Source organism: Hippocampus bargibanti, linkage group LG01, assembly GCF_051943395.1.
Source record: "Hippocampus bargibanti isolate YZ-2025 linkage group LG01, ASM5194339v1, whole genome shotgun sequence".
Classification (NCBI taxonomy): domain Eukaryota; kingdom Metazoa; phylum Chordata; class Actinopteri; order Syngnathiformes; family Syngnathidae; genus Hippocampus; species Hippocampus bargibanti.
This window is the reverse complement of record NC_142734.1, coordinates 27583238-27606736: the sequence shown is the minus strand read 5'-3', so window position 1 is coordinate 27606736 and position 23499 is coordinate 27583238. Positions and strand designations below refer to the sequence as shown.

The 23499-nt window shown below is 41.6% G+C and overlaps 1 protein-coding gene and 1 long non-coding RNA gene across 4 annotated transcripts; one reads left to right on the top strand and one right to left on the bottom strand.

The window, feature by feature from the left end:
- Positions 1-1185: 1185 nt before the first annotated feature.
- On the top strand, positions 1186-22953 carry slc6a8 (solute carrier family 6 member 8). Of its 3 annotated transcripts, XM_089006882.1 has the most exons (13): positions 1186-1937; positions 6195-6326; positions 7457-7727; positions 10276-10408; positions 15649-15783; positions 16315-16418; positions 16497-16621; positions 16726-16838; positions 16922-17059; positions 17144-17246; positions 18836-18936; positions 19111-19281; positions 21238-22952. In XM_089006882.1, exons 1-13 carry the CDS (start codon positions 1640-1642, stop codon positions 21370-21372), a joined length of 1959 nt encoding a protein of 652 aa, XP_088863008.1. In that variant the 5' UTR covers positions 1186-1639; the 3' UTR covers positions 21373-22952. The 3 variants fall into 3 exon arrangements, with proteins under 3 accessions (XP_088863008.1, XP_088862988.1, XP_088862999.1); XM_089006862.1 differs by having other exon boundaries at positions 16922-17246; positions 21238-22953; XM_089006873.1 differs by having other exon boundaries at positions 16315-16621; positions 21238-22953.
- Positions 7744-10379, bottom strand: LOC148903688 (uncharacterized). Its single transcript, XR_016116305.1, has 3 exons — positions 10242-10379; positions 8213-8375; positions 7744-7879 (listed from the first exon to the last, which is right to left on the bottom strand). It is a non-coding gene; the product is annotated as an uncharacterized LOC148903688 (long non-coding RNA).
- Positions 22954-23499: the final 546 nt, after the last annotated feature.

The following is a 23499-nucleotide window of genomic DNA, read 5'->3' as shown; positions in this document are numbered from 1 at the left end:
ATTATTTTCTTTTCCATTCAATGTTTGCTCTCTTTTCCTTCCGTGTATATGATAAAATAATCTAACTACAATACCTATCATTCCCAAAAAGGAGCCCTCATATGAGTAGTTCTGCTTCATTTGAATGTTGTTGAGCCGATGACCAACTTATATTCGAGTTACTTCCTGGTTGAGTGAACGCTTGCGCGTCTGGCTGCCGCTGCTCACTCGCAGAAAAAAATATCCCGTAAAGTTTCATTAAGAGTTTCGAAATAAATGCTTATAAATAAAATATTGTCGTTATTATTATTAAGTCTATCTCATCACGTGTCTCGTCTATATAGAAAATATCCACAAGGGGGCACAAAATCCCCATATGCTATAAATGCCAATACATTTCATTTACATTTCATTTCATTTTTAAGCGCCTTTGAAAACTGTCAAGGTCACTTTACAGTCACAGGATCAGTTTTTCTGTGAGGCAGATCGAGGGATTTTAATCAAGGAAGTAAACACGTTTTGATATGGGATTCGAGCCTGACAAAATTTAGGAGTTTATTTAATCATTTTAGGACTAGCTCAAGTTTGGGGTTTGAACGAAGGGCATTAAAGCTAACGTTTGAGTCCCGGGACGACTGACCTGTCATATACAGTACACTGGACATGAAATCAAGAGTGCGTGGTTGTAATGTCCAATTTCGACCACTAGAGAGAGATAACGTTTTTTTAAGGACAGTAAGCTCAAACCAATTAGTGGGTGGAGTCCTGTCAAAGTCCCGCCGCGACGTCGTTTGCAACACTTTTGATGGTCGGTGGTGACACGATGACACGCATTGAATGTTTATCTAGTGCTCCAGATTGAAATAAATTGATTGATTTTATATAATCTCATTTAAGGGATCAAAGAACAAGGTGGAACAAACACGTGCGTGGATGTGTGTGTGCGTGTGTGCGTGGGTATTAGCCCCCCTCTGAACGTTGTTTATATGTTTACTTGAGCTTGAGTGCGCGTGCGTGTGTTATCCAAACATGCTCCACTACGCACGTGACAACAATCCATTAATGAGGCTCATTCATTCAAACTGCCCTTCATTCCGGAGCTCCACTGTCGAAGGGAGACCCTTGACGGTGACGTTGAGGGGCGGGGCTTAAGCAGCGACGTCATCCCGCGGCAGCATCTCCTTTAAAAGCCTCAGGCTGGCCGCACGGACGCTCACAGGATCAGCCGCGAGATCAGCCGACCACCCAATACCGCTCGCGTCTCGTTTCATGAAGACGCGCCGGTGAAGGCCCCCCCACTGCCTCCATTCGTACTGGAAAGAGGACTCGACGACCCCATGTTTGTCGGGCGGTGACCCCCCCCCCCCCCCCCCAACCGTCCTCCCTCTTCCCTCCCGTCAATCTGCCCGCCGATGAGATTCTTCAAGCTGACGTTCAAGTGTTTTGTGGATTGTTTCTGAATCTCGACGTCGGAGGACTTTAGACGTTTTTTTGGAGGGGGGGGAGTTTATTCTTCTGGAACGTTGCCATTTTGGTTTGATTGACGGCTGACACTTGAGAGGCGAAGAGAGAGAGAGAGAGCGAGAGAGAGAGGGGAGAAAGGGGGGTGGGTGGGGAAGAAAAGCTTTTGGATATTTTAGACCGAGCGCCTTTTTAATTGATGGACAGGCAGAGTGCGCCCCCCGTCTCCTCCACCTGCTCGCTGCTGCCCCCGGAGGAGGCCAGAAGGAATCTGATGGCGGCGGCGGCCAGCCCGAACGGACCCGGGCCGCACGGAGCCGGAGTTGGAGCCGGAGTCGAAGGCAAGAAAGGCGGCGTGGTCTCAGCGACCCCGTCGGTGCGTCAGGAGCGCGAGACGTGGAGCAGACAGATGGACTTCATCATGTCGTGCGTGGGCTTCGCGGTCGGCTTGGGGAACGTCTGGAGGTTCCCCTACCTGTGCTACAAGAACGGAGGAGGTGAGCGAAAGGTCGGGGGGCATCGACCACCCCCACCTCCACCGCTAACAGTTACCGTGGCGGGATAAGCAAACATAAAACTTCCAGGAAATATGCCCAAAAGAGGTTGTGTCTTTTTTCCAAAGAATAAATAATAATAATAATAATAATAATAATAATAATAATAATAATAATAATAATAAATAAACAGAATAAAGTCATATCTTTTTCAGATGAAAAAAAACAATAAAATAAAAAAGAGAAATTTAAACCTGTTTTTAATAATATTTTAAAATAAATATGAAGACATATATTTCTTGGAGTGAAAACGTGCTCCCATAAGTAAATCACATTTTTGTAAGATTTAAATTTGAAAAAAAAACTAAAAATGTTTTTTTTTCTCAAAGTAAAGGTGATGACATTACAAGTATGCTTATATTTTATCATCATATCAATTAATAATAAATCTTGAATAGAAATCAATATGAAGAGAATGAAGTTGTGAAAAAATATTGGATATTTTTTTCTCAAAATAAAATATTGCCATAACAGCTAAATTTAATAAGATAATAAAATTAAATAAATACAATCTAACTTAAAAGGATAAATTATTTCATGTAAAAGTTATCATGTGACCTTAAATCACAGTTTTTTTTTCAAAATCAATTAATCAATTTAACACAACCTTCATATTTAAATTAAACACAACCTTCGTATTTTCCCTTTCAAAATAAAATCGTATCATAAACAATAATAATATCAATAATATGATTATCAAAAGAGTCCTACGCAGATTTTTTTTATTATTTATTTTTATTTTTTCACAAACAACATGGTGGGCGGCCGCCTGGTTGAGTGGATAGTGCGTTGACCTCACAGTGCAGAGGTATCGGGTTCGATTCCAGCCTTCCTGTGTGGAGTTTCCATGTTCTCTCAGTGCCTGCGTGGGTTTTCTCCGGGTACTCCGGTTTCCTCCCGCATTCCAAAAACATGCATAGCGGGCTAAATTGACCACTCTAAAATTGTCCCCCAGTGTGAATGCAGAGGGGTTTTCTCTGTGTGCCCCGTGATTGGTTGGCGACCAGTTCAGGGTGTTAAATTTACAGCCTTTACAATATGACCTTTTAGGGTCATCTTTACATGCACGTTTAGACACAAGTGACATCTAAAGGCCAATATTATGTTGGAGTTCATAAAAAGTTCCCGTTTGTGTTGAAATTTCACAAGATTTTTTTAACTCTGCTCACCTGCGGTGGCCATTTGCCCAATTGTTCAGGACTTGGATGATTGATTGACAGTCAGTTGTACCGCCCTCATTGGCTCCAAAAAACACACGCACACTCTTACACACCACACATTGTGTATGTACAAACACGCTGTCTAAACACGCACACAGTCAAATACATACGATATTGAAACTATGACAAATACACAATCACATAAAAATACACACACATTCACACATTGTGCGTTGACGCAGCGGCAGTGTTTGACAAGAAGGAGGTTACAGGATGCCCGGTTAGAAGGGGGTGGGGATGGGGTGAGAGGGGGGGGGGTTGGAAAAGGTCCGCTCGTTCTCACAGGACCAACATAAAAGTCACTCTTTTGCTCTTTTTTTATCCGTCGTCTTCGCTGTCATTGACAACCTGTTCACACCAACCAAGGCCAATTGCTCTGGGCCTAAAGTTGCCGTGCGTTGCCGCCGCAGCCGCCACACCGCTGCTGACTTTGGCGCCGTTTTGAAGGTCACGCTGCACTTGAAGGTCACGCTGCCATTTATCAGACACTCTCTGGGTGGCCGCGTCGGCTCGGACCTTTGGTGGCGGCTCAACTGTGCGCAGCTTTTTGTTTCTTTACCTTTTTTTTTTCTCTGAGATCTCTCGACCTCTACACACACACACACACACACACACACACACACACACGCACACGCGTACACACACACTAACAGTTTGGATGTTGAAACTCAAGGTCAGTTTGAGGTCTGCACATCATGAAATAATCACTGTGTTGTGTGCTGCATGTGCTTTTGTCATTTTGTGCTATTTTTGTATGTGTGCATGTGAATCGATGTGTGTGTGTGTGTGTGTGTGTGTGTGTGTGTGTGTGTGTGTGTGTGTGTGTGTGTGTGTGTTTCTGGAGAGATTCCAGGATTCAGGAGTCTTTTGGCTGAGTCATCAGTCTGGTTGCCAGGGTAACCCATCTCTTACCCCCTCCCACATATTGATGATCCGTTGCCGTGGCAATGCGATCCCGGGATGTTGCGGGGTTCAAAAGGCGTGGGATATTTTCAGCGTGTATGAGCGTGTACGCGGTTATCCCTGACGCCACGTGCGCCGCAGTTTAGCGCCAGTTGACAATAATCCTTTAATCCTATCGGCCGACTACCAGGTGGTGGCGGCGGCGGCGGCGGCGCAAAACGGCTCACCGGTGCCACTTGCTGGTGAGGAGTTCACTCGTCAACTGATTTGTCACTCGGGTTGGGGTGACGGAGTGGCCCACTTACTTAGTTTGGACAAATTGCGGGAAGTTCCACACATGCGCCCAGGCTAACGCTATCCCAGCTAGTGCTATGACAGCTATGCCAGCTCACGCTATCCTATCTCGCGCTATTCTAGCTAGCACTATCCTAGCTCACGCTATCACAGCTCGCGCTATCCCAGCTAGCAATATACCACATAGCGCAATCCCAGCTAGCACTATCCCAGCTGTTCCAGCTAGTGATGTCTCAGCTAGCGCTATCTCAGCTAGCGCTATCCAGTTCAATAAACCAATTGCGACAAATGGCAATTTGAAAATTGCTGTGGAGATGTTGGTTGAGAAAGAAATTTCCCACCGCGGTTACTCCTACCAAATCAATTTAAAGGACAACCAACGCCTCCGGACAAGTTGTGTCCATAATTTGTTAAATCACTTCAAATGACTTCTACTGAATGTATTTTAGAAAGATTTCACCACATACAGCTATATTTTACCTTTGAAGACTCGCGCTGAATATTCAGGAAGTCTTGTTTTTGAGAAAAGCGACACACAATGGATTTTGGGTACTTTATTTGGTCTGAAAACTTGGTGTTGATCCGTGTTGATGGCAAAATTAGAAGAAAAACACATACATAACACGATGGTGAATCGTTGTGTGTTGCACCTAGACTACTATTTGATACAAGCTGACACAAATTCCCAGGAGACAAATCAGCCCATTTCCAACAGCGCTTGGGCGCCATCTTGTGCATTTTGTGGGACGCTACATTGGAGTCCAGACGCCTCAAAATGACACGGAAGGACTTTTTTAATCGATTGCAAACATTTATGCTTTCCTCTTTAGAACTATTTGAATCATATTCATAACTGGATGAGTAACAAGAAAGCATCTACTCCGAATCTTAAGGCATTGTTTTGAACTCGAGCAAGGCAAGACGTCTTGGCGTAACACCACGAACATGGGGGCGGGACCTTCTGAAACTGGCCACTTCCGGTTTCAAATTGAAGTACTTTTTACACACTTAGGGTCATTTTTTTTATGTTTCGCATTCGACTAAAAAAAATCACACTGCGTGTTTTGGGTATTTTAGATGCTATAAAACGTTAAGAAACAAAAAAAGTGATGTCGGTTGTCCTTTAAATGTTCTTTGCTTGATCGTTTGTATTTGTGTATTTTATTTATTTTTTTGCTCAGGTGGCTCGTCTTGGTCATGCCATAACAACATCCACTGGTTCCTTTTCTTTTGTTAATTGTGTTTTTGTTCTAAAAATAAAAACTCAATTAGCGCAACGATTTAGCCGGGATTAGCCAGATTATCTTGCTAACTGTAGTGCGTGCGGTTTAACACGCCGATGCGTCTCGTTTTTCTGCTCTGAGAAGTACCGAGCTGGCTGAGCGCCACATGACTCCCTCATCGCGTACGGCAGCTCGTCGTCAATATCGACGAGGAGTCCTCTGGGGGGGTCATTTTTGCATCCATTTTGTCTTGAGCGTGAAACCTGACTGTGTCCTTTTTAACTTCACTCTGTCCTCATTTCCAGATTGCTGTCACTGGCTCAAAACTGGCAGCGTTGGTCAATAAATCACAGGATCCATTTGCACAACTCACTCCGACACAAAGAGTGAAACGCTAACTATCATGTTTTGTGTATTGGTGTCCAACTCGCGGGAGTTTTTATTGCGTCTCAACCGTGATGGGCGGCTGATGAAAAGGCATTAGTGACGAACAAAAAGTAGAGCCGGTTAACGGTTAACCCGACGAGGTCACTGAGGAAGACTTTTTTGTTCCCGCTCAGGCGTCTTCCTCATCCCGTACCTGCTGATCGTCTTTGTGGGCGGGGTTCCCATCTTCTTCCTGGAGATCTCGCTGGGTCAGTTCATGAAGGCAGGAAGCATCAACGTGTGGAACATCGCACCGCTATTTAAAGGTAGACCCAATTTGTGTAGACCGCAGGTTGGAAAAATGTGGGCGGGGTCCCGCTCATGAGATGTGGGCTCCCTCTAGTGGTGTGTAAATGTATCACTGAATTCAATCGGCAAAATGGACAGAATGTCACATTGGCTTAGACCAGGGTTCGGGAACTCTTTCTTCGGGCTCTTTCTCTATTTTCTATTTATAACTGTATTTTATTTATTGTATGTAATAATAATAAGAAGAATACATTACATTCTAAGCACCTTTCAAAGCTCTCAATGACACTTTACAGTGATTGTATTTTACAGTGGTAGCTCGGTTTTCGAACGACTCACAGTTCGAACAAATCGGAATTCGAACAAAAGCGGACGTGCTGCGTTTTGCTCTCGCGCTTAATACAGGTGTACAAAGAGTTTTAGCCCCTAATCATCATGCCTCTAAAGAAAGTAAGTGCTGCTACAAGTTAAAAAAGGAAAGTAGTGCGTACAAGTATTGTATTTAAGAAAGAATTAATCGCAAAATATGAAGGAGGTGTGCGAGTGTGTGATCTGGCTAGGGCAGGGGTGCTCACACTTTTTTCAGCAAGGGAGCTACTTTTGAAATGACCAAGTCAAAATGATCTACTCATTATATTTATTGAGAAATATAGTGAAGATTATTGCAATTTATGTTGATGTATATCGGCATATGTTGCACAACACAATATAATTATGTCAATTGTTTGCCATTACCTGAGTTCACTCTGACGAGACAACCGCACTTGAAAATGTCATCCTGAAAAAAAGTCATCCTCTCATTCCGTATGAAAGTGATATGTTTTTTCTTCTTACTTGGTCCAGCTCTTCCACTTTTTTATACTCTATCTTACGTTTAAGGGGAAAAAACGAACGAAAAATTAGGATGTAACTAACGATATCCTTGTTCACTTTCCAACGAAGGGGCGTTGTTTGAGCTCGCAGTGAGTCTCTCAATGAGATGCCATTTGATTGGTTCTCCGGTGTATCAATCAAATAAAGGGATTGGCTGACGTCGAGTTTTTTTTTCAAAAGAACTCCACTTGATTTGTTAAGCGTCAGTTCCTGAAAATGTCACATCACCTTGTCTTGCGATCTACCAATAGTAGTAAGTGCTTTTGGTGTCCAGGTCTGGGCTACGCATCCATGGTGATTGTGTTCTTCTGCAACACATACTACATCATGGTGCTGGCATGGGCCTTCTACTACCTCATCAAGTCGTTCAGCAGCCAGCTGCCGTGGTCCTCCTGCGACAACCCCTGGAACACCAACAGCTGCGTGGACGCCTTCAGGCTCCACCAATGCAACAACGGCAGTGACTACAACGCCACCGTCGCCGGCGGCAACCTCACCTGCGCTCACATGGCCCAGGCCAGATCGCCCATCATTGAATTCTGGGAGTGAGTCCTGCTCGCGCCGCTGTTTGTCATGTCGCGTAACGTTTCAGCCAGCGTGTCAGCTGATGTGACATTTGTGTGAATTGTCAAATCCCATGTGTCCTTTAACTGGATTCTCCAATTGCCACGGTGACTTGCGTGGGTGTCGACGTCATCTGCAAGGAGAGATCTTGCAGTTTATCCGGCCCATGTTTTGCACCCTAGTGACAGTCGATTTCTATTTGCGAAATGTCAAGCAAATTGTACACCCCGACCACTCCAATTTGAATCCAAGTGAAGGATGTCGTTATCAGTGACGTACGGTGAGGTTCATGGCTGATGAGGCACTGACGTCATCACAGTCAGATTTACAAACATATGAACTCTACAGAGTAGCTTATTCACCATGACATTGGCAACAGTTAACATGTTTTGTTTAAAATGTCATGTCAGCATTCTTTATAGAAACTGTAGCATAGAATTAAAAAAAAACATTATTATCGTGTTACCTTTACTGATAAATGAAGTCCATGCGCCGCTCCTTCTGAAGAAAGGCATCTATACCTTCTTTGTAGAAGCCTTCCTTCTCTTTCTTCAGCCGAGGAGGCGCACGAAGAATCTCTGTAATCACCAGTGCCCCCTGTCATGAGGCAGGACAACTGTGTGCCTCACCTATGCACACAGTTTTGATTAAAATAAAATAAAATAAACACTGTTGTACACTGTTTATAATGTAAAGTGACTGTACATTATATACACCAGCTAAACTGTAGAAATTTAGTTCAGATACTAAAAGTGTTTGAACACTTTAATAGCGATATGCAGAGGGACAGCCATGCGATGTCACTGCAGAGCAAACCAGCACAGTTCGGATTGTGATTGCGCAATCCATGGTGAGGCTCGGCCAGCTGTTGCCTCACCGCTCGTCTCTACTTCGTATTTGAACGGTAAATGTGAAAATTCAGCGATTTTGAAAAAAATCCTAAAATGGTGAAGTTAAATGGAAAAGAACTTTAAAGTACAAATCACTAAAGAAATATAACTGTTTAATTTATTTTTTATTTGATATTTCCATGATGACAGGTGAGGCACGGCCTCACCTGCCTCCCCTGACTGCACGTCACTGGTCGTTACAATTGGGCCACCACACAGCTATGTTCCTTCCTAGGATAGCGTATAGAGGCGCAAACGCACCTATGTTAAAATTATTGATGCATTTATTTATTTAAAATATATTTTTGAATGTGTATTTATAATTAAATATTTAGCTATTTATCATTATGTATATTTCCATATTTATATTATTTTATTTATTTACATTTTATATATTTAATATTTTTGATATATTTAAAAAATTAAATAATATAAAAAAAGAATAATATAAATAAATAAAATTAAACATTGTTTTTCATTTTTATTATTTTCAATGGTTTTTAAATTGAAATAAAAATATAAACACATAAACAAATCGAAAAAGTACAAACAAATAATGTAAACAAATATCCAATCTCACCTGGGGAAAATTGAGTAAAAGATCAAAAGAAAGAAAACTTTCTATTTTTAGATATATTTTATATTTATATTTTATTTTATATTCTATAAAACAAAGTATATATATATATATATATATATATATATATATATATATATATATATATATATATATATATATATTCCTTCTCTTTCTTCAGCCGTTCTATAAAACAAAGTATATATATATATATATATATATATATATATATATATATATATATATATATATATATATATATATATATATATATATATATATATATACTTATATATATATATATATATATATATAGAATATAAAATAAAAAAATATATATAAATATAAAATATAAAATATATCTAAAAATAGAAAGTTTTCTAATTACTAATTAAAATAAGTAACATGTTTTATTTTAAATACTTTAAAAAAAGTAACTATAAAAATATATATATATAGTTACTTTTTTAAAAGTATTTAAAATAAAACATGTTACTTATTTTAATTATATAGTTTATAGTTTTTTTATTACAAAAAAAATTCAACCTGAGCAAAGTCAAGAAAAATATCAAAAGAAAGAAAACATATATATTTATTATTATATTATATATTTTTTATAAAATAAAAAATAAAATAAAGTGTGTATATATATATATATTTATATATTTTATTTTTAAAATTATTTACTGTATTACTGTATTACTGTTTTTTTAATTTCAAATAAAAACACATACAACAAAAAAAACACACAATTCTACCTGCTCAAAGTCATGAAAAATATCAAAAAACAGAAAAACTTGACCAAAGCTCGGCACAAAAATAGGGTTCATAGTGTCACGGTTTGGTGACGCCGCTTTGTGTCACCTACACGTAGTTTGTTTTGAAATTTGTCATGTTGTATTCAGTCTGCCATGCCAAAATATGGGCATCTGACCCAAAAACTGCAACATTTGTACTTAACATGTAGTAATTCAAATACACTTTGTGTATATACTGTATATCGAAGGCAATATGCAACATTGTAGTACCTGTGTGTGTGTGGATGTGTATATCCGTTTGCAGAAACAAAGTTCTGAACATCTCATCGGGCTTGGATGATCCGGGTCATATCAACTGGGAGTTACTCTTGTGTCTGATGGCCGTGTGGCTGCTCATCTACTTCTGCGTGTGGAAAGGCGTCAAATCCACGGGAAAGGTAAAGCATCCGGTGACGTCACAGACTGGGCGAAGTGGGAGGGGGAGGCGTCTAGAGTCCGACTCATTAAACACAAGGTCCTAAATCATGCCGACCTTGTGCTGGTGTCGCAGTGTCCGAATATGTGGGAGTGAATGTTCGTCTTCGTGAGCATTTCTGTGCTTGCAAGTCTATATGTGTCATCTGAATGCGATTGTGTGCTTGCAAACATACGTGTTGGCATGTACGCGCACGTGTGCGTGTGTCCGATTGTGTGCGCGCGCGCACATTAGGAGTTTGACTCAGGTTCCTTTGATTTGACAGCTGACCATGAGACCTTTGACCATGGGTGCAACACACACACACACACACACACACACACACACACACACACACACACACACACACACACACACACACACACACACACACACACACACACACGTACACACACAGAATGCATGCACATGGTCACATGGCAGACTTAGCGTTCACATGGCAACGATGCCGGGAGGGGGGCTTGAGGAGGGACACGGCCAGCCAGTGATGTGGCGGCTTGTGATTTGTTCTTTGTGGGGCGGGGGGAGGGGTCATATACTCTGCAGTGGGACGTGACTGAGAGGTGTGTGCGCGCTTGCGTCCGCGTGTGTGTGCGTGCGTGTGTGTGTGTGTGTGTGTGTGTGTGTGTGTGTGTGCGTTACATAATGCGTCGCATGAAGATGGTATGTGTGGTCCAGTTTTGTCATTACATCACATAATGGAACATAGTTTGGACTTGTGCATTTTGACGAGCACCCATGAGCGCTGACACCAAAGGACATTTTGGGGTGCTCGGTTTTCCTACTTGTGGGAATGTGGGAGGAAAACGGAGTACCTGGAGAAAAGACACGCGGTCACGGGGAGAAAATGCAAATGCCACACAACTGTCGAAGCTGAACCGGACATGCTAACCAGTTGCCCACCGTGCCGCCGTCACTCAGTGTTGCCAATTTTGATTTAATTAAATGAGCAATGATTGAATAAACGAAACATATGAGACTTCCAAGTAACAATTGACACCGGCGTATAAAATGCAAATATAGAATTGTTTATTTTCATGGTATTGTTAAAGCTTGGCCAAAACAAACATGCGAATCATGAAGATAGAGGACACTGATTCGCTGCGGCAACCCCTGAAGGGAAAAGTCGAAAGGAAAAGAAGACATTTATTTATTTATTTATTTATTATTTTATCTGTGTTTTTATTTATGTCCCTGCTTTGTGATTGTCAGGTGCTTTGAAAAGCGTTTACAAATTAAATGTATCCCTAAATATAGGCATTATTATTTTTTTTAAATTATTATTGATTTATGAATTGACCAATATCCAATTCAATTTGTATGAAAATATTTTCTGGATTGCATGATTACATGGCTATCTGACAATTAGATTAAAGGAATCTGCGGCAAAAAAAAAAAAAAGAAAAAGAATTTTAAATGCAATTCCATCAACACATTTCAAGGGCAAAAATTGGCAAAATAATGCAACGAATGTTTGAAAATGAGCACAACAAACAAATAAACAAACAAATACATAAATACATGACTAAATACTATACACAGAATACATAATACATAAATGCATAAACACATAAATACATAAAGTGGGACAGCTTGAATCCAAGAATTGTCCTAGTGCAGGGGTGTTAAAGTCATTTTTTTTGCCGCGGGCCACATTGTAGTTATGGTTTCCTCTCGAGGGCCGTTATGAATTTGGGGAACCCATTAGAATGCTTAAATCCCTTCAAATATTACATATAGAGCACACAGCAAATTAATGAATAACTCGTTTTCAAATCTGAAGTCAAGAATAATGACTTTTATTGTGGTTGACATCCAAAAATATGACATTTTGGATCAGATTTTAGCAATCATCATGGAATTTAACAAGTTTGATTTGCTTTCGCGGGCCGAAAAAAATGATGTGGCGGTCCGGATTTGACTCGCGAGCCTTGACTTTGACACTTGTGTCCTAGTGTGACCAGTGCTTATCTTGAACCTCAAAAGACGACTCAAACAATCTTCTGATAACAACATCATGCGGCGCATGGTGTGTGTGGGTGTGTATGTTTGTATGACTAGTCTTGTGAAGACCACTCACATTTTATACCATACGTAGTGAGGACTTTTTGACAAGTGAGGACCTTTTGGCCGGTCCTCACAAGTTTTTCATTCTGAAGGCTTCTAAAGGGTCTATATATGCATCTGTTAAAGTTTCAGAGAGGTCCTCACAAATTCACCCAAAATGATTTTTTGGTGTGTATTTTCATTTCACTTGGATACACACACATTTTTTACTCGCTGTGCGTGTTTATGTGTGTTTATGTGCATGATAATGAGAGGAAAAGGTTCATACCACAAAAAGGAAAATTGTATTTTAACCAAATTCACTACAGGGGTGAGGACTTTGAATGTACCCATTTAGAAACCTCACTGCTGCTGTTATTTCAGTTTCAAGTCCACGTTTTATTTCTTTGTTTTTAAAGAAGTTGAAATGGGAAATGGGGTGACATTTAGTGTTCAAATGTAACACTAGTTCTCCTCTAAACTTATTAGCAACGGTGGTCCTCACTCCTGATCTGGAGTTATCCGGACCTCACAAAACAATTGAAAGAGGAATGTGTGTGTGTGTGTGTGTGTGTGTGTGTGCGCACGCACACTCACGGCGCTCATCTCCCAGGACAAACATCACCAATGGCATTCAGAGGCAGGCAGAGGAGAACTACATGAGGCCCTCGAGTGGACTCGGTTGATTCGGGCACGCACGATAACAACAGCAGTAAAACTTTATGTTGATAAAAAAAATACATGTACATAAAAAGTCATAAGGAAGTAAACCATGTGATTACCCGATAAAAATCCACCTCCCATCACTCACCCTGAAATCAACCCGCTGTGGAAGATGATGTCATTAATTTCATTAATGACAAGAAAATGAAGCTTCATGAAGCACTTGATCATTTTTGACTCCTCTAGATCAGGGGTGGGCAAACTTTTTGACTCGCGGGCCGCATTGGGTTCTAAAATTTGACAGAGGGGCCGGGCCAGGAGCATTTGGAGGGAGTGTTTGGGCCGGAAATACTCCGAACAAGTTATGTCCATAATTTATAAAATCACTTCAAATGACTTCGACTGAGCGTATTTTACAAAGATTCCACAGCATATAGCTATAGTTTACGTTTTGAGACTTGCGCTGAATATATGAAGTCTTGTTTTCGAGTTGATGACGATCCCCATGTGACGTCACGTTTGGACCGCCCCTGACCGAGAAAGCGACATACAATGCATTTTGGGTACTTTGTTCGGTCTGAAAACTTCGTGTTGATCTGTGTTGATGGCGAAATTAGAAGGAAAACACATAAATAAAGCGATGGTGAATCGTTGTGTGTTGCACCAAGACTACTATTTGATATTCGCTGACACAAATTCCCAGCTGACAAATCAGCCCATTTCCAACGGAGCTTGGGCGCAATCTTCTGCTTTTTCTGGGTGCTACATTGCTGTCATTGACGGCTCGAATTGATATGGGAGGACTCCTAGAATCAATTGCAAACATTTATGCTTTCCTCTTCAGAAGAACAAGAACAAGAAAACATCTTCTCCGAATCTGAAGCCATTGTTTTGATTCTCGAGCAAGGCACGACGTCTTGGCGTGACGTCACGAACAGAGGGGTGGGACCTTCTGAAACTGACCATTTCCGGATTCATTTTGAAGTCATTTTTATTGGTGTTTTTCATTTAACTAAAAATATCAGCCTGCCTGATTTGGGTATTTTAGATGCTATAAAACGTTTTTCTGATGTCAGTGGGAAACAAAAACAAAAAATGGTGCCGGTTGTCCTTTAAATGTAGTATGTACAAACCTCATAGCACAGTAAAAACACTACAACCCAATTTATTAACTGTCTTTCAAATGTGAAAAATATCCCTGATCAGTTAATAAATTTGTCTCAAGGAATATGCAAGATATGGCATTTACAGACTATTTCGCAGATACTTGGAGGAGGAAATGGAAATAGATTAAAATAACATATACACTGTGATTTATCAAGATTGCGTCTGTTTTTAAGTTTCCATCGAAGGGGCAAAGAAATCAACATTTATTGAAAAATGGAATCACTTTCAACATTCAAAACATATGATTACACAACGAAATATTCAAGCTCAATAATACCTACTTGTGTTAAATTCCGCCAAATCACAGATGGTTTGTCCTGACCGCGCGCTCAACAAACTCCTCACTGACGCTCTCGCCGTCACGCGCTAACAATACACGTGTACCGTCGCCGAGCACACAAACATAGACTACCTGCAGTTGAAATTTGCATACTCGGCTCGGCAGCCAATCAGAAGCCTGCTTCTTTCTTCCGGACTTTCGCAAGCGTTACAAAGTCGTGCAATTGCATGTCATTTTCCAAAATAGATGCACAGAACCTCAAACTAGAAGAAAGATTCAAAAGAAGCTAACAACATATGTGACGCTACAAAACGTAAATTTACATTAAACCGTGACTGTAAAGTGTACGTGAGACTTATGAAAGGGGCTTAGTGGCTCGTAGGAATCAATGCAAACGTTGCATTGTGCGCCACAATGACAATCAACTACTGTGGCGAAATTTACAGCCATGCGCATTTGACGTAAATTAAGCAAGCAAGCATTTGTTGTTGGTGCATTCTTGATTAAAAAAAAAAAACTTTATACTTTGTGACAATGTTTCTTATTGGGATTGGTCTCATTTTGCTTCAAGTTGGGAAAAATGGGGCAGGCAACTTTTCAGTTATCTGCCCTGTTGTTCGCTAGCTTTTTGTCATGAGTTTTAGACACTGTTTGTACTATAATTTGGGCAAGTTCGGCGGGCCGGATTGAAAAGCCTGACGGGCCGTATGTGGCCCGCGGGCCGTAGTTTGCCCATGCCTGCTCTAGATGGTCCTCTTGGTTTAAATGTAAAAGTTAGCGCAATGGAAATGTCTTCAAAAGCCACTGCATCTTTCAACCAAGAATGCCCTGTTGAGGAGACAAAAAGTGCTTCACGAAGCTTCACTTGTCCACCACACCATTTCATAAACCGCTGTTGACGGAGAACTGTCCGCGTTCCCACCGCATTTGCAACGGTTTCCCACCTGCCGCTCTCGGAGGGGGTCAGATGACCCAGCGGGAGGAATGTTAGCCTTGTTTTGATTTCTTCTACCCCGCAGTCACACACACACGTGATCATGTTTCAGATCGTGTACTTCACGGCCACATTCCCATACGTGGTGCTGATCATCCTGCTGGTCCGTGGAGTCACGTTGCCCGGAGCGTACGACGGCATCATGTACTACATTCAGCCCGACTGGTCCAAGCTGGAGGAGGCTCAGGTCAGTCCGGAATCTCTTAAACCAGTGGTCATCAAACCCCGGTCTGCGAACCGATGCCAGTCCGCGGATCAATCAATCACGGGCCAGTACACAAGAAGTAATTATTTGTTTTACTGAATAAACAAGTCGAGCAAGTCTTTTATTTTGAAATGACCGGATTCTCCTCTCTATTACATCTCCTCATTTAGCGGCAAAATTGAACCCAGCTAGCAAAAGTACCAGATGAGTACACAGTGGATTCACGTTTGTTATTATCCCAACACCCCCGCCCCCCCAGTCAAGCGTCGATCGGTCCGTAGTTAGGAAATGTTTGGGGACCACTGACTTACATGTTCTGCCATCTTGGATGTGGCACCGCTGCTTCGTCAACTCACGCGAATTAACGTCGTGACCCCAGATCGCCTTAACTTCTGAAGCGAGCGGAATGAAACCCTGTTGTTCGAGAAGCCGTGATGATGTTTTCTCCCAAGCGCCAACGTCCGGTAGATGTTTTCCGTAAAAGCGTTTAACTTTGAGCCTTGAACCCCGCAGGTGTGGATTGACGCCGGCACGCAGGTGTTCTTTTCCTACGCCATCGGTCTGGGAGCGTTGACGGCGCTGGGCAGCTACAACCGCTTCAACAACGACTGCTACAAGTACGTGTGCGTCGTGGTGGGAGTGAACGGGAGCCGTAGCGGGTCGTTGCTAGCGTTTGGCTTTTTCCCGCCTTTCAGAGACGCCTTAGTGCTAGCGCTGATCAACAGCGGGACCAGCTTTTTTGCCGGCTTCGTGGTCTTCTCCATCTTGGGCTTCATGGCGGCCGAACAGAGCGTGGACATCTCGCAGGTCGCCGAGTCAGGTGACCGTGAGCTTGTGCATTAGCTTGATGCTAACTAAATGCTTCGTATGTGGTCGAGCGTTCACCTTGTGGGGGTAACTGAACGGAGTTGGGGGTTTTCAAAGGTCCTGGTCTGGCATTCATCGCGTATCCAAAGGCGGTCAGTTTGATGCCGGTGGCGCCATTATGGGCGGGGCTCTTTTTCTTCATGCTGCTGCTGCTCGGACTGGACAGTCAGGTGACACGCAAAGACGGCGCGGACACATGACAGGAATATGTGAGTGATGCGATGGTCTGCTGCGTGTGTTTGGGTGATTTCAGTTTGTGGGCGTTGAAGGTTTCGTGACGGGCATTCTGGATCTGTTCCCTGGCAAATACGAACACCGCTACAAGAGGGAGATCGCCGTGGCCCTCTGCTGCTTCCTGTGCTTCATTATTGACCTCTCCATGGTCACGCAGGTGGGTGGCACGTCGGACTCGCCCCGCGTTGCCCCCCCCACCTCCCGGCTCCTCCAACAATGGTGGATTTTGGTACATCCGCAGGGAGGGATGTACGTCTTCCAGTTGTTTGACTACTACTCGGCTAGCGGGATGACGCTCCTGTGGCAGGCCTTCTGGGAGTGCATGGTGGTGTCGTGGGTCTACGGTACGTCACCTGTGGCGTCACCTATCTTAAAAAATTAAATACATCAAATTACATTCAATTAAATGGACGAAAAGTTTTCTTCAGACGTCATCTGGACTGGACTGAAGGTTTCGGATGTTTCGCTTCTCATCTGAAGAGCTTCGTCAGCTAACTGTTTGCTAACGAAACTCTCCGATGACGGCTGAAGAAACTTTTTCATCGATGGACCACTCCTGTCTGACTGAGAGTCAATTTTTTAAATTATTTGATTGTCAAACCTCTGAAGATGGAGGACACTGATTTGCTGTGACGACTCCTTGAAGGGAAAAGCCAAAAGGAAAAGAAGATTTTATTTTAGTAAATCTAATTTAATTTGATTTAATTTAATTAACCAATACATTAAATTAGATTGAATTAAATTCAATTTGTTTGATTACATTAACCATGCCCTTAAATTAAATTAGATTAAATTAATTAAATTAACCAGGATCTTAAATTAAATAAATTGGATGTAATTTTAGCAACCAATACCTTAATTAAAGGACAAGCGACGCCTCCGGACAAGTTGTGTCCATAATTTTTAAAATCACTTCAAATGACTTCTACTGAGCGTATTTTACAAAGATTCCACCGCATATAGCTATATTTTACCTTTACCGATTCCTGACGTGACGTCACTGAAGGAACGCCCCTGACCGAGAAAGCGACACACAATGCATTTTGCGGTACTTTGTTTGGTCTGAAAACTTCGTGTTGATCCGTGTTGATGGCGAAATTAGAAGGAAAACACATAAATAACGCGATGGTGAATCGTTGTGGATTGCACCAAGACTACTATTTGATACTAGTTGACACAATTTCCTAGCAGACAAATCAGCCCATTTCCAACGGAGCTTGGGCGCCATCTTGTGCATTTTCTGGGACGCTACATTGGAGTCCAGACGCCTCAAAATGACACGGAAGGACTTCTTTAATCGATTGCAAACATTTATGCTTTCCTCTTTAAAACCATTTGAATCATATTCATAACTGGATGAGTAACAAGAAAACATCTTCTCCGAATCTGAAGCCATTGTTTTGATTCTAGAGCAAGGCGAAGACGTCTTGGCGTGACGTCACAAAGAAGTCGTTTTGGGACACTTTAAGTCATTTTTATTGGTGTTTTGCATTTGATTAAAAATATCAGCCTGCGTGTTTTTGGGTATTTTAGATGCTATATAACGTTTTTCTGATGTCAGTTAGGAAACAAAAAAATGGTGTTGGTTGTCCTTTAAATTAAATTAGATTACATTACATTATATTGAATTAGATTAATTAAATTAACCGGGATCTTTAATTAAATAAAATTACATTAAAGTACATTAAATTAAATTAAAGCTGTTATGCATATGATTCTGCATATAGTATGCCTTTTTAAGCATAAGTGGCTATGCTACGATTTCGTGTCAAAGAACTTTGAAGATTCCGATGTTGGTCCCTTTTTTTCGAAACCATAAAAATGTATTTGTAAAATAACGTTTTTATATACTACAGTATAAATTAATTCAAAATATTTTTTAATGAATGATGTTTTTCGCACGATTGTTGACGACGCCGACATCCCGCTGCAGGCGCCGATCGCTTCATGGACGACATTGCGCGTATGATTGGCTACAGGCCGCTGCCTTGGATGAAATGGTGCTGGTCCTTCATCACGCCGTGTGTGTGCATGGTAGGTCATAAATACACCAAATACCTCCAGAAGCTGTTCTGTTTGTGATTTTGTCGCCAATGTTGGAATCATGCGAACGATCGGGATTGCTTCCGGTGCAAAAATGCATGAACGGGGATGGCGGTACGTGAAATGTTGGAAAATGCGAGCAAATGCAACGTGTGCGCTTTGCAGGGCATCTTCCTGTTCCACCTGGTCAACTACAAAGCGTTGACGTACAACAACACGTACGTCTACCCGTGGTGGGGAGAAGTCATCGGCTGGTGTCTGGCGCTCTCGTCCATGTTGTGCATCCCGCTCAGTCTGCTCTACAAACTGTGCCGCGCCAAAGGCTCCTTCGCACAGGTCAGAGTTCACAATTACAAAAAAATAACACAGTAAAGTTTTGTCATCTCGATATTCTCGGGAGTTGGAAAAAATATCGATATAACCAGACTATCGATATATCCGATCCTGCGGCGAACTGTATTAAAAGTGGGCAATAAAAGGGGGATCTTTGATATGGCGTGTAATTTTCTCATTGAGTACTTGGATTGCGTATCTTGCATGCTTTTGTACTGTAGTGAAGTGAAAAATAAACTTATGCATGAAATAAAAACATCATTTAATTATTTTCATAACGCACTCTTGCAATCGTGACTCTGAGTAGTACTCGACATTGTTCTATACACACGAGAGAAACCACGAACGCCAGCATACTGTATAAAAAACAGTGATTATTGCAAGCGATAAAGATATCTGAATACAACACAATTAAAGGACAACCAACGTCACTTTTTTGTTTTTTAACTGACACCAGAAAAACGTTTTATAGCATCTAAAATACCCAAAACACGCAGTATGATATTTTTAGTCAAATGCAAAACACCAATAAAAATGACTTAAAGTGTCCAAAATCTGCAAAAAATTGAGCTGCGAATTGGACATTTTCAGAAAGTCCCGCCCCCAGTTCGTGACGTCACACCAAGACGTCTTGCATTGCTTGTGAATCAAAACAATGGCTTCAGATTCGGAGAAGATGCTTTCTTGTTACACATCCAGTTATGAATATGATTCAAATAGTTCTGAAGAGGAAAGCATACATGTTTGCAATCGATTAAATAATTTATTTGTGCCATTTTGAGGCAACATTGGGGGAAAATCTCTCACCCCAAAAAAAAAGGCACAAAATGGCGACCTCCAGTGGCCACCTCCGCTTCCACAGGCTGATAAATTCCTTATATGGCGCTTGGACGCCCTCTTCTGGCCTTCTGGCGGCTTTTGCGTGCAACACGAGGTCCCCAGACCGAACAAGTACAGCAAAATACATTGACGTGATGGAAAGGACCGCCACAAGGTGTCTTTTTTACGGTTAAAGGGCGGTCCTTTAGTGACGTCACGTACGGACTCGTCACCAACTCAAAAACAAGACTTCCTGAATATTCAGCGCGAGTCTTATAACGTAAAATATAGCTATATGCGGTGGAATATTTGTAAAATACGCTCAGTAGAAGTCATTTGAAGCCATTTTACAAACTTACAACTTGTCCGTAGACGTCGGTTGTCCTTTAAATACATGTATGGAAAACAAAAACTGCAACGTTTACATTACTTACGTTGATAAAGTATTCTGCGGCACGTCGAACTCTTTCGCAATGGAGGATTTGCTTCTTGTTGGATTCTCCTCCACAGCCACTATTGCCTTGTACTTCGTTCCGATATCACAATTATTACATTTCCCCATGGTTGAAATTGGTGTTGAACAACTGTCCTGTATATAAGAAGACTACAGGATGTTTCAGATGCTATTGCAGCTCTGCTACACAGTGCAAGACACGAAAGCCGGTCACGTGACCAACGGTGTGACCAATACAGATATCGCTAATGGTGGTACTGTATAGAACTCCCAAGGCAAATATCGATTCAGCTTAAGCTGCTTTGGTATCGATATAAGCAGAGCAAAATGGCTGGCGGGAGATGAAAAGGGCACCGCAGTAGCCGGATTATCGTAATAACCATGTATTTACTAACCGGAACTAATTACTGTATACATAAGACTATAGATTTGCCGGGAAATGAAAATAGTATCGTAATAAGCAGTACTATCAATATAATCGATATCGATATAACGAGACTTTACGAATAATAACATGTTTTTGGAGGGGAGGATTCATGGTTATGTGACTTCATTGTAAATCGTCCTCCGCCTGCCAACATGCTGATAATTTCACCAGCATGGCAGTGGATCAGTCACATTACATTCGGAAGCGTGCGCACATTGGCAAATTTGATCCCCCTTGACTTCCTGTTTTGCGTATGCAGCGCTGGGCTCATCTGACCAGCCCGGTGTGGGGGAACCACCACCTGGAGTACATGGCCCCCGACGTCAAGCCGCTCAGCTCACTGTCGCCCGCCAGCGATGACAACAAAGTCATCATTTTTGAGAGCGTCATGTGACCACCTCCCGCCCCCTCCGATGTCAGCCTGTTCGCTCATTCGCACTTTATCACACTTGTCTTCTTGTCTGACCCGCCAAATTGAAAACACTGTGAACCATCCGGTCCTGCTCCAAAACCAGGACCGGGACCCCCGGGACCCCATGTACCCCCTAACGGCAATCCTAGAAAGAATTTACCAGCACTGGAAAACAAAAAGAGTGGTCATGCGTGTTGCCTTATGCTGTTGTCTTAATGCCATTTGTTGTTCAACCGGCCAATCAGCAGACTTTTCATTGGTTGATGCAAAAAGGGAATTTCCTTGTTGTTGTTGCTTCAAAGGAGACTTATGTTCACCCCCCCAACACACATACACGCACACACACACACACAGACACACACACACACACACACACACACGCGCGCACACTCAATTTTAAAGTGTTATCTAGCATTGAAAGGAAAATAGTCAAAGTGCCCCTTGAAACAATAATTAGAAATATATTTTATTTACAATGGTAACATGAATAGAGCACTTTTCCATATGTCCTCTAGCACTGACTTAAAGGGATTTTTTTCTTAGTGTTCAAAGTGATGAAAACTTATTCAGTGTTTGAAAATGTTGCGCTCACTAATTTTCTTTTATGCAGTCCGTTTTCTAAAATGTCAACAAAATCACAAAGTGTATCATTTAAGACCGATGTCGTATTATCAGTACTTCCGGGTGGCGAGCCAATCGCCTCATGCTTCCTGTCATCTTTCGGGTCAACGAGCGACGTCACGGTCACGTTTAACAGAACGCTTCTTTTTCTGTTTTTTTTTTTTTTGTTGCTGTTTAACGTTTTACATGTGACCAGCAAGCAGTATGACATTTGTAAAAAAACACTTGAAATCCGTTCGGAGAAAAAAACAAATGTGAACAGGTTGTAAATAATGTTGTTTTACCGTGAAACTGTGACTGGCGGGATAGGTGTTTAACCTTCTTGGATGTCAGGAACAGCAATAACGTTGCTGGGGCGTGCTAATTACCATCAAGTGTCTCCCCCAAAAAGGTTGAGTCCAATTAAACATTGTTTTAATTTGTCAATTAAATTAATAGCACTGATTACAGATGATTACTTTACCAAGCAATAAAAAATAGCAGTCGAACCTCGTGACAATGTAGCGACGGAGACGAATCCCACATCCCCCCCAAGTAAATTCGCTTCGACCATTTCACGATTTCGTGGGGGACATCCGGTTGTTATAATCATGTTGACATGGCAGTGTTCGTTTGAAGAAAAAAATGAGCAAATGGAAAATAAATTACGTGAAATTGGGACTTTTAATATGTGGTGAGAACGTCAACGCGTTTGTTGAAACGAGGTTCAACTGGCCTGTTTTTTAAAATATGATTTATGAATATTTTTGATCTGCTTGACTTGGAACTTAACTGGAGACTTAACCACAATGAACATCTTAACAGATCATATCAATAACTAAATAAAAAAATCATAACGTTAATAAAAGCAGGTTTTTATGTTTTATGTTTCAATTTTCAAAATTGAGCTCATGTTCAAAATTAGTACCCTAATTTTATTTTGAAGGCCAACATGCTCCTCTTCCTGCTAAAACGTGTTACATTATACACGTTATCGATGAGAAGGTTTCTTCAGCCGTCATCTGTACAAAAGTGAAGGTTTCGGACGTTTCGCCTCCTATCCAAGAGGCTTCGTCAGCGAACTCAGTTCAGTGACGGCTGAAGAAACCTTCTCATCGATGGACCACTCCTGTACGACTGAGAGCTTACACAGACGTATTATACACGTTAGTCCATCGCGCGCGTGTGTGTGATAGTTTCATTGTTTGGTATTCAAACATGAAAAAAGACGGAGAGTATTTTGCGTATTTTAGAGTATCTTATTTTTGGATTTGTCTTTATTAGTCTTGCAGTGGAGAAATTTACATTTCACAGTAGCAACAAATGTAATTTTCTCTGGAAATATTAGAGGGTGACAACTGACAACCCTACTGGTTGCCAGTCAACACCTGAATTTAGGACATGGAAATTTAGAACCCAGATTCCAAGCCCACAGCTCAGAAGCGTGAGGCGCACACGCTCGCCACTACGCTACCAAACATTAATAATAAACTCACCATCACGTCAATA

Coding starts and splice junctions, on each gene's coding strand:
- slc6a8 (XM_089006862.1), top strand. CDS start 1,640: ATGGACAGGCAGAGTGCGCCCCCCGTCTCCTCCACCTGCTCGCTGCTG. Junction 10,409..15,648: donor GCGTCAAATCCACGGGAAAG/GTAAAGCATCCG, acceptor ATCATGTTTCAG/ATCGTGTACTTCACGGCCAC. Junction 17,247..18,835: donor GGTGGTGTCGTGGGTCTACG/GTACGTCACCTG, acceptor ATCCCGCTGCAG/GCGCCGATCGCTTCATGGAC.